The 12,002-nt window shown below is 40.9% G+C and overlaps 1 protein-coding gene across 1 annotated transcript in view; it reads left to right on the forward strand.

The window, feature by feature from the left end:
- Positions 1-330: 330 nt before the first annotated feature.
- Positions 331-12,002, forward strand: part of exo1 (exonuclease 1) — a gene marked incomplete at both ends in the record, with an annotated part of 28,291 nt that continues 16,619 nt past the window's right edge. The window contains 4 exons of the mRNA XM_083922679.1: positions 331-491; positions 1,422-1,541; positions 3,428-3,551; positions 5,464-5,601. Of these exons, the coding sequence (XP_083778805.1) occupies positions 331-491; positions 1,422-1,541; positions 3,428-3,551; positions 5,464-5,601 (543 nt within the window). The remainder of the gene's footprint in view (positions 492-1,421; positions 1,542-3,427; positions 3,552-5,463; positions 5,602-12,002) is intronic.

Consider the following 12,002-nt stretch of genomic DNA (forward strand, 5'->3'; position numbering starts at 1 on the left):
TGTCATCTCTTCACCGTGTCAGTCTAGTGAAGGCATGAATAAATCAATCAAATTAAGAGAGAAATCTATAAGATCGCCTGAGATTCCTGTCAGGGAGCCCTACAGCTGAGGGGCTGTACAACAGAGGCTCTGTCTCCAAAGAGCCTTGATTGCAAACATCAAAAAGCATCAATTCTTCAATGTTCAGCACAAGAAAACGGAGCTTGTGTGTGTACCCTTTTTTGTCCTGGTTCTACCTTTCCTCATCCAAAGTGAGCAGTTACTTTGATCAGTATGTTCCTGGTTCTATTACAGTTTCAGGATCACCGTGGCACAAATCAGCAGCTGGCAATGGGAATCTCTGGACTGCTGCAGTTTATCAAAGATGCTTCAGAGCCCATCAACGTGAAAAAATACAAAGGCCAGGCCGTGGCTGTGGACACATACTGTTGGCTGCACAAAGGAGCATTTTCATGTGCTGAGAAGCTCGCTAAAGGAGAACCTACTGACCAGTAAGTCTTTTTATTATTCTAGCTGAATGAAAAAGAAAATGTGTAAACAAGTGTGTTAATATTTACTTTTTAGTTGTTATGGGTTAAAAATGCCCACTTAAGCTATATAGTGCATATAGTTGACAATATAAGCATGTTAAGAACAGTAGACATGTTAAGTACGGTCAAAGACTAGAGTGCTCAAAGCTCCATTATAGGGATGGGCATGAGTAGTTAAAGCCAAGATAGAGGGGTCGCATCAATTCCTTGGGTACTTGTTTTTCCAAATCTATTTTTAGAACACAACGCATCTTCTTGCAGGAATAATGATGCACAGCTTCCACCACTCCAGTGGGTTTTTCCGAGGACCAATGCTTGGCTCACTGAAACAAATCTAGCTCGTTGACATCCATAATTTCAAACTAGTCCTCCTGTAAAGTGTGTCCAGTGCCTCTGTGGTTGCGACCATGAACGTCACCGCTCTCCCCCTCCGTGTTGTCTTGGCCTTGCACAGTAACCCTGTTATGCAGGTCACACAACTTCTCTTGGTCTGTGAGATCTAAAGCTGGTTCCAAAAATGGAAGGTGTTTGTGTCTCGGGTCAAGCGCAGAAGCAAGAGATGCAACGCACACGCACATGCGCACGCACACGCACACACAAAACAACTTGAGTGGCGTTGTTTACCACTCGAGTTGATTTGAAACGAGGACTACACGAGGAATCTATCACTCACGCCCATCCCTACTCCCTACGTTCAACTAAATGCTCCAAGCACAGGCAGCATATTAAACCTTTTAACCAATCAGCTGTCTGACAACCAGCATAGTGCAATCAAACTGCGGAACTTCTTTTCCTTAGCAATTGTATTGTATAAATATGTCCAACAGTAATCTTGTAATAAGGGTTGAATGTCCAGAACTGATATTGGCATTTGAATTGATCCAATCCTAGGTATGTGTGGTACTGCATGAAATTTGTGGACATGATGTTGACCTTCAGTGTCAAACCAATTCTGGTGTTTGATGGACGCAATCTGCCTTCAAAACGAGAAGTGGAAAAGGCACGCAGAGAGTGAGTATTAATCTTTATTGGTCATGAGTGTATGGATGCACAACACATATCCCGGACAGCCTATCATGTGCGACCTCTTAAGTCCTAGAAAAGAGTCTACATCTCTGTCAGCCGTCACTGAGTCCCAAATCATCACTGAGCCTGAGAAAGGTTCCTGAATTAGATTTGAGGGTGCTTTCACACCTAAGCTGTTTGGTCTGTTTTAACCGAACCCTGCAGCATTTAGTTGGATAGTCATGATGACCCCAGTCCAGAAATGCCAGTTTGTAGCTACGCATCTTCTCCTTCATGAATGAGACAGTATTATTGATATGTTGGATGAATGTTTGATTAAAGACCTAACCTCATTGGATCTTCACCAACGCTCACATAACGCTGGCTACAGTAAGTTAGCTACATGGGTAGTCGATTCATCTAATGGGGAGTGTACCTATGTTCCCATGTCACATACAAAGCGGGGAACATAGGACCCTTTTTTAAGAAAAAGTTCTCAGCTTTTCACAGAATGGGTCCTATGTTCCCCGGTCTGTTATTTTTTACAGTTTTTTATCAGTCCCAAATTCCCCGGCAAATAGGCCTTTGTAGACCCTAACACTACTGCCTAACCCTGACCCTAACCGTAACCCCTAACCCTAACAAAATACTGAATTAAATCAGCGGAGGCAGAAGCTTATGCGACCGGGGAACATAGGACCCTTTTGGGGAAAATGATAACATAGGGATGACCCTATCTAATGCTTGTTAGCTAGCACTACAGCCTGTTCCCTCTGCCCACTGCTGTGTGATATTGTTGTGGAGGAAGCCAATGTCAACTTTGTTGTTAGCCTTTGGTTAGCAACAAAGAGATCCACCAGTTGTCACAGACAGTTCTAACAAAGTTTGGTGATCCAGAGGGGAGGGGATGTTGTCTAGGATCAGACCCCTGCGGCTGGATCTGAGCTACTACCTGCAGCTAGATGAAGCTCTCCAGTCTGTCTCCAGAGCTGCTGTCTGTCTGACATTATATGCAATTTATGGGGATAATGTTACGTTTTGTATGTTATTTTTACCACTTAAGTCATTCATTAAGAAAAAACTGCGGAACAATACCTGGGTCCATCATTTCAAGTTTGAAGATTTGCTGCTTTTCTCTGTCACATTTTTGGGAGCAAACCATAAGAGGATTCATGTTAAAACAGAACTGACCCATTAATTGGAAATACTGTATAGCTACCCTAGATTGGATATGTGAAGCCACTGGTGAAGATCCAACATTTAATCCAATCCAGCCCCTACACCCAATAATACTATCTCATCCATGAAGGAGCAGATGCGTAGCTACAAACTGTAATTTCTGGACTGGGCCTATCGGGTTACAACTAAAAAAACATGAGGCCAAAGTGGGTAAAGGAGATATAGCTGATCAGAATTTCACCATCACTCTAACAGAAAAAGGAGTTTCTGAGAGGAAGTGATTGCCTGTGCCGAACACAATAATCCAGTGTTTATCATACCTGGTTACAAACACGCTTAGACAGTGCTTGGTTTATTTGAGGTACTGCATTCCAGAGCAGCAACAGAGCAACATTGTTTGTGTGAAGGTGCAGAGAGGAATGTACAGACCTGTTGACAGGTACGATCAAACAACCTCTGCACAAACAAATGCTTTAACACCAAGGAACAACTTTCCTCTTTGCTGCTTTGGTGCCGCACAATCATTACCTCCAGACAGTTGTTTGTGTAGATTTATATTATTGGTAAGAGACGTATCCTTCTGTTCTAAGACTAATCATCGTCCCCTTGTTCTCATTTAGTTTGGAAATCTCATTTTCTTCTAACTGCCAATATAAATTCTTCCAGGAAAAAGTGTTTCATTAATAATTCTATATCATTCACATACCTTTCAGGCGCAGAGAAAGCAACCTTCAGAAAGGTCGACAGCTATTACGTGAAGGCAAACTGTCCGAGGCCAGAGACTGTTTTACCCGCTGTGTTAACATCACCCCAGCCATGGCTCATAACCTTATTAAGGTGAGGACTTCCTGTCTCCTGCCAGGCTGAAGTAAATTATGAGTACCTTTACTCTGGGGCTCCCCCCTAAAAGCTGATGACTTGAGTCATTAGTCAAGAAGACCCAGAGTCTAGTTGAATGACTGCACTTTTCTTTTAGCTGCGTCACTGTATACAGAGCAACAGCATGGCAGGCTATAAATTTACCTTACGAGTGTCAAAATGACCAGAGAATAGAAATGGAGGGCAGTGTGATGCACTATTAAATGAAATTAAAAAAGGGGGCTTATAATTTAGTGATGGCTAAAAGATTGTTCATTCATTCATCTTCAACCGCTTATCCCGGGGTCGGGGTCGCGGGGGGGCTGGTGCAGATCCCAGCTGACATTGGGTGTGAGGCGGGGTACACCCTGGACAGGACGCCAGTCTATCACAGGGCACATAGAGACGAACAGAGACAGACAACCATTCACACCTAAGGGCAATTTTTAGAGTCATCAGTTAACCTAACACGTGCATGTCTTTGGATTGTGGGAGGAAACTGGAGAACCCGGAGAAAAGCCACGCAGACACGGGGAGAACATGCAAATTCCACACGGAAAGGCCCAGGCCGGGATGCGAACCTGGAACCTTCTCGCTGTGAGGCGACAGTTTAAATATTTAATTCAATTATTTATCAGTTACTTTTTAAAATCCTTTTGAACCACTGTTCACATCCGCATAAATGAGAACTTTAAAAAAAAGAAGCTGCTTCACCTGTCACTCCTCTTATTAATTTCTTCCAAAACAATCTGTCAGTACTTTTGGATTGGATTTTAGAACTGAACTTGGACCAGGACAAACACTTTTACCTTCTCTGACTCTGTCAGAGTTGCTATGCATCCTGGAGAACTTGACTACTGTCTACGCAAAGTTTTTGTGCGCAGCAAGCTTTATAAATGAGGCCCTAGATGTATAGTGTAAAGCCCAGTTCAAACCAAAGATTCATGACGAGACACAACCGTTCTTGAACGTCGCAGGTGAAAGTTGCAGTGGAGTGAAGTCTGGACTCAAACCGGCTGATGTTGTCGCCCGAGACTCAGCTTGTTAAATAGAACTGAACACGCAACCTGTTTCAACAGCCAATGAAGTCTTAGCAAAGACCGCTGGTCAAATGGTAAATGGACTTGTACTTATATAGCACCTTTCTTGTCTTCTGATTACACCTACATACCATCTTATCTAATCATGCACACCACATTTACACACCCTTGCATTCAGTGTCTTGCCCAAGGACACTTCGACATGTGGACCGGGAAGCTGGGAATCAAACCGCAATCAATTGGAGGACTCTACCACTGACCACAGCTGCCCCGTCAAGTCACTTAGAGACTGGCAGCGTGCATGTGCCTGCGTGTGCGTGCGTGTGCGTGCATGCGTGCGTGCGTGTGTGGTAATCCAGAACAAAGTGAATCAGGGAAGTAAAAACGGTATTTTCAACGTTTCATAACTATGCAGCTGTAGCAGTATCTCCCTACCTCTGTCCTCATTTATATTTTATAATGGTACAAATTATATCCAGCTAAGGAAAAAAAAGCCTCGGCGGTTAGAGCGGAAGTGCAAAAAGGCGTTGCTATGGAGATGATGCATCGTCTCCTCTCACTCTTGTGTGAACTGGCAGGTTCAAGTATGTATGATTGTTAACAATTCAAAATAATACACACTACAGAGAACTGTTAAAACTCAACAACATTCACAGGAAAAATTCTGCCCACAATTCAGGAGCCTTTTAGAAAAAAACCTGCGTTAGTTTAAAGTATTAATGATGATGCAATTTCCATTGTCCCAATAGACCTCTTAGTTTCTCTGTTACTCTATGTCATTCTTTGTGGTTACATCTAGTAAAGTTGCATGTTAGAAATATTTTTCTGTTTTTTTTTTTTTTTTAATCCAGGCTGCAAGGGCGAAAGGAGTGGACTGTGTTGTGGCTCCATATGAAGCTGATGCTCAGTTAGCTTACCTCACGAAATCAGGTTTGGCCCAGGCTGTCATCACAGAAGACTCTGACCTGCTGGCATTTGGCTGCAAAAAGGTATGAAGTAGTGGACCCTGAGGATGTAAATACACCCCAGAGTTATTCACATTAGAGTGGAGACTATTAGAGTCTGGATCTGTTGGTTCTTTGAAGCTGGTTTAAAATTAGTTTGGAACGGTTGTCATAGCAACAAGTCCTTAAGTTCAAACCTGCAACATTGCAGGCTTACAGTCAGCTGGATCATCACCCAGATGTCTGAGACCTAGTCCAAGCGAACACCATACTTTTATCGCACCCAGTTAAAAAAAATTCTGTCCACACCACCTCAACCAATGTCATGCACATTCCAAAGCAGTAGGTGATGATGGCACTCCTAACAGGAAGGCCATTTTAGCCAATCACAAGGCTGGAAAAATTCATATAGGAAAAACAACAATGGCAAACCGGGTTCAGGCAGATTGTTAGTTGTATGAGACACACACAAAGTGCTGATAAGTTGCTAAATAGCACCAGTATTTTGGCTCGATCTTCCATAACAGCAACTCCGTCAGCTGATCACGTCTAGAATGCTTCACAAGTCTCCATGGATACAACTGACTGTTGTGTGACGTCAAACAAAGGTTTTCCTGTCCACACATGACTGCTGAATCTGGACTTTTCCAAAAAGTTCAGTCTGGACTCTGGTCACAAAAAACTCTGGTTTCAGGAGCTCACTTCCATTCATTTAATCATAAAGAAAGAGTTGATATTGGGATGATTTTAGAGATTATTGTAAATCTGTAATCATCACAATTACATTTTCATAATGAAAACTTACCTGTACATATAAAAGAAAATTAGATTAATAAAATATGAATGAACAACAGTTTACAAACAAAAAAGACCCATGGAGCAGAGCATATGGCATTAAATTTGACACCAGATAGGAATTTGTCATTTCAACACGAAAATGTATTAAATGATTAATTGCAAAACTTACTTTGACAAATTGAAAATGGTTTAAGTACTTTAAATAGATATCGGTTAAGGTTTCATTTTCATACCAGGCTTATTATGATTTTCACTTCAAAGTGTGTTGCATGTCCATGGGGAGGACCCCACCAATCATGCAACATCATCACTCGTAGTCTGACCACATTCACTGGTAATATCAAACTGTTTAACAGTGATGGAACCATTGTGGAGAGCGATGTAGAACAAAATGACAACAGCTGTAACGGTTCAGCAACACACATAAAGTAAGACCCAGTTCTGATCCGGCTTGTACACCCTTCACTCTGTGACAAGTGTAACACACCTCTTTCATTAAGGTGGAGGGTGAAAATACATAGTTAAGCCTTGGGACCAACTTCCCCCTCCTGGAAATAGGAGGTGTTTATTATTAATAATACACATTCATAATAATAGGCTCCATAAGTAACAGTGAGAAGACAGACCCTTTACGTCCAGTCCACAGTAGGAAAGAAATTAGAATCAGAGGAAATTTGCTGAGGAATTTTTGTGCATAAACAAAAAAACACAAGTATAGAACAGAAAAAAATTTAAATAATATTTAGAAATATTATTCAAAGGTTTACAGAATTAAAAATAAAAAGAATATGCGATGCACAGAGAAACTAAAGTAAATAAATAAAACCTACTCCCAAGCTTCTTTGGGGTCTTTTCTTTTCTTTTTTTTTTTTTTAAACTTGTTTTTTTATTGAAATTTCAAACAATAATTACAGTGTCAGGGTTCACATACTTCTCCAAACAATCACATTCGTATCAGTGGCCTTCATGTCCAATGGTGGTGGTGGTGGTTTCCTCTTTGTGCGTGTTTTTTTAAAAAAAAATTTAAAGGCTTATTAATTGAGTTTCTTTTCATCAATAACAATGTCAGGTTTCACACACTCCATAAGGCGGCAAATCACGTATCTGTGTCATTATTGTCCAGTGGTATTGGTGGTGTCCTCCTGTGTTCTATAATCCGTCCATTTTTCCCATTTATCCTGAAATTGTGTCTCTTGAAGTCGTAGTTTATGTGTAATTTTTTCCATTACATATATTTCTTCCACAGTGCTCACCCACTGCTCCTCAGTCGGTGGTTCCGTTTTATACCATAACCTTGTAATGGCTTTTTTACTAGCAGATAGCAGAACTTTAACAAGATACTCATCTTCTTTTTGTATTATGTCTTGTGTTAGATTTCCCAAATAGAGTATCTTACATGACTTCGGTATCTCGTATCCTATTATTTTTCTTAGACCCCGCCATATTTTATCCCAATATCCTATTATCCCTTGGCAAGACCAAAAAATATGCGTATGGGCAACATTCATGTCTCCACATAGTCTCCAGCATGGTTGATGGTTACCTGTAGTTTCCTTCCTAATGTTCGGGGTTTTAAAAAACCTGACCGTATTTTTCCAGTTGAATTCTCTCCAGCTCCTGGAGCTAGTGGACGAGCACTGTGTTTTACAGATCACAAACCATTCCTCTTCTGTAATTCGTTCCTTCAACTCTTTTTCCCATTTTTCTTTGATATAAAGAGAGGAGGTCTTTCTGTAAGACAGCAAACCTTTGTATAAAGTTGAGATTACTCTACACTTTTTCCCTTCATAGGCTTTCAAAAAAACATTAATAACTTCATTGTCGGTGTCAGTTTTTATCTCCTTCTCATAATAGTCCTTTATCTGTCGGTATCGAAATGTATCATGCTCATCTAAACCAAATCTATCCCTTAGCTTTTCAAAGCTCTGCAGCTTCCCCCGCTCAACCATGGTGCAGAATGCTGTGATGCCTTTTTTCCCCCATTGTTTAAACCCTTTATCAATCACACAAGGTACAAACCTTGGGTCAGACGCAAACCAACTCAGAATCTTTACCTCTTTTTCCCATTTATATCTTTCAACAACTTTGTTCCATATTTCTACTGTAGTCTTGGTTATAGTATCTAATTGGTTACCTAACTTGTGCAATAATCCCTTATGGGCTATTAAGTGTCGTGTTTCGATGTCCATTTGTCCTAATTCTATACTTTTCCATCTTGCGACAAACTCGTCATTACACCAGTGTATCAGAGGTCTTATTTGTGCGGCGTAGTAATATTCCCTAAGGCTGGGTAAAGCCAGGCCTCCTTTGCCCTTTGGCAGCTGCAGAGTTTTGTATCTGATCCTGGGTTTCTTTCCTCCCCATATAAATCTCGATATCCACCTATCCCATTCAATAAACTGGGATAATCACTGGTAGTGACTGAAACAGATACAGAAGCCTTGGTAGGATATTCATCTTAACTATCTCTATCCTTGAGCCGAAATTAAAGTTGGTCATTGACCATCTCTCCAAGTCTCTCCTAATTTCTTGACTTATTTTTGTGTAGTTCGCATCGTACAGTTTGTCCAGTCCTTTTGTGATATTTACCCCTAGGTACTTTATTGACTTGCCATTCCACTTGAGCTTATATGTGTCCTTTAACTCTTGGGATGGAGAATAGTTTATTGACAGAATTTGTGTTTTTGTGACGTTAATTTTGTATCCTGAGTAGATTCCATAGTTCTCTAATAGTTCCATAGTTTTTGGGAAACTTTCATTGGGTTGTTTTAGGAAAATTAATATATCATCGGCAAAAAGCCCTATCTTGTGCTCTTCCTGTCCTATTGTCACCCCTTTAATTTCTCCCTCCTGCCTAATCATCTGAGCTAATGGTTCGACAAACAGCGCAAAGAGACTTGGTGAGAGGCAACAGCCCTGCCTCGTTCCCCTTTCCAGTATGAATCGCTTCGTCAAACTACCATTTATTCTGATCCTTGCCATTGGTTCCTGATATATTGACTTAATGCAGTTTACAGAGTCCTCATTAAATCCAAATTTTTCCAAGACCTTATATAAAAATGCCCAATTCACACTGTCAAACGCCTTTTCCGCATCTATACTTACCAAAATTACACTATCTCCCTCCTTTTGTACCTTCTCAATGACATGTAGAGTCCTTCTTATATTATCTTGTGTTTGCCTCTCTTTAATGAAGCCAGTCTGATCCTCATCAATCAGGTCCTGCATAAATGTCTCTAATCTCTTGGCTATGATGGAGGTGTAGAGTTTATAATCTATATTTAGTAATGATATTGGTCTGTAATTACAGCAATACTCTTTATCTTTACCTTCCTTTGGGATAACAGTGATAATAGCTTCTTTCCATGAGGGAGGGAGTTTGCCTTTCTCGAGACTATAGTTAAATGAGTTGCATAATAGTGGGGTTAATTCCCCTTTAAATGTTTTATAAAAGGAGGCAACCAGTCCATCAGCTCCTGGTGATTTCCCTGATTTTGCCCGACTAATTGCCTTTTCAATCTCTTCTGCTGTTATTTTGGAGGTCAACATCTCATTCTGCTTTGTACCTATTGTTGGCAGATCTAACTGATCTAAGAACTTTCCTAAGTCTTCTTCACCCACTGAGGTTGGCTGTGCATATAATGTACTATAGTAATCCACAAATATTTGTTCTAATTCTTCTGGTTCATATAGGTTTTTATTGGTCTTAGGATCTCTTATTTTATATATATGGTTTAGTGTTTGTTGTTTCCTTATCTGTCTCGCAGTATTTTTTGTGGCTTTAGAACCTCCCTCATAGTAAGTTTGTTTTGTATACCTAGCTTTCCTTTCCACCTCTTCCAACAGGATGTCGTCTATTTTTTTCCTGACTTCTTTTATCCGATTAAGTGTTTTCGAGTCTTTTGTCTGCTTGTGATGGCGTTCCAATTCACTTAGTTCTTCAATTTGTTTCTGGTACGTTTCCAGTCTGTTTTTTTTGGCATAAGCTGTGTGTGAAATCAGCCTCCCTCTTATTACAGCTTTAAGGGCATCCCACAAGATTGTTGGATCTACTTCCCCATTATCGTTTTCCTCCCTATATCTAATTATTTCCCCTTTTAATTCTTCAACTAATCCCTTGTTGTTCAGTATACCTTCGTTAAGTCTCCATACTGTATTTCTCCTCTTGCTATTCAGGTTGATTTCTAGGTAAACTGCACTGTGGTCTGATATATCAGTTACTCCAATCCTGCATTCTTTCACTTTATATATATCTCCTTTGTTCATTAGAAAATAATCAATTCTAGAGTACATTGTGTGGGGGGCCGAGTAGTGAGTATAATCCCGTTCAACTGGGTGGAGTTCTCTCCATACATCTAACATGTTCATTTCTGGCAACATCGCCTTCATAAATCTATTAACTTGTTTTTTATTTCTCTTTAGACTTGTTGTGTCCAGCCTGTAGTTTAACACCACGTTGAAGTCCCCGCCGCATATCAATGTCCCTTCCGTTTCCAAATTTATGAGGTCAAATATTTTCTGAAAGAAAGCTTTCCCGCTTTCCGGAGGGGCGTACACGCTGAATAGTGTCACCAGTTGGTTTTCTAATTTCCCTTTAATCATGATATACCTTCCCTCCTTATCAACAACTTCCTTGATCAATTCAAACTTTATCGTGTTAACAATCAGTATTGCCACACCTCTCTTATGATTTTGGCCAAAGGAGCTGGCAAATGAATTTCTGTATCCTAATTTTTTAAACTTTTCGTGCTCCTCTCGTGTCAGGTGTGTCTCCTGTAGGAAAATAATCTTCATCTTTTCTTTTCTAAACTTAGTTAAAGCTTTACCTCTTTTTCTTTTATTGTTCAGGCCATTAATATTTAGTGACACCACCTTAATATCATTGTGTTGCATAGTTTTTGTCTCTTGCTGTGATACGTGATCCTTCCACTGCAATATTATTAACCCTCATTTTCTTACGAACATAATAAGAACAAACACAGAACCTGGAGCTGAACTTCCAAACAAAAAAGGACCATATTCCCCATAGGCCCTGTCTCCCTGTTGGTGGGAGTGAGGGATAGCCTTTGGTGTCCAAAGGGCCCCCCCTAGTGAGTTGGAGTCTACCTGGAAAGGTTCTTCCTATCTTACTAGATGAGTCCAACAGTTCAATGGGTCTTCTTGTCGATTCTTTTGTTACATTAGAGAAGTCTTGTATTTCTGGTAGAGGGGGGGGGGGGGGGGTTGGTGAAACTCCCCATTTAGAGTCTGTTTCAGTGTAACCCTTCCAGCTGCTGTGGAGGCCTTAACTCAAAAATAGGAGACATTTTATTGTCCTGGGTTTCCTGTGGGTTCTCTCCCCCTCCCGCACAAATTCAACTGAGTTTGCATTCATCGGTCTTCTGTTTCTCTCTTTTTTTTTTTTTTAATTATTATCCGTTGTTTATTTCCTAAATATTTGTAGCCTTTCCCTCGCTCGGCTCCCAGCTTCTCGGTGTTCCTCCGTGGCGGTGTCTCCTCCATTTATCCCCGGGTTCCTTCCAGCGCGCTGCCATGTGGAGGACCTCAGGATGCGTTCCTCCAGCGGGGGGTCGCTGCCGCGGCCCTCCAGCACCTCCAGCCCTCTGTTCCTCACGTCCTTCGCTGCTTCTTCCGCGCTGTTGTAGATC

The sequence above is a fragment of the Echiichthys vipera genome (assembly GCF_963691815.1).
Source record: "Echiichthys vipera genome assembly, chromosome: 11".
Lineage (NCBI taxonomy): Eukaryota > Metazoa > Chordata > Actinopteri > Perciformes > Trachinidae > Echiichthys > Echiichthys vipera.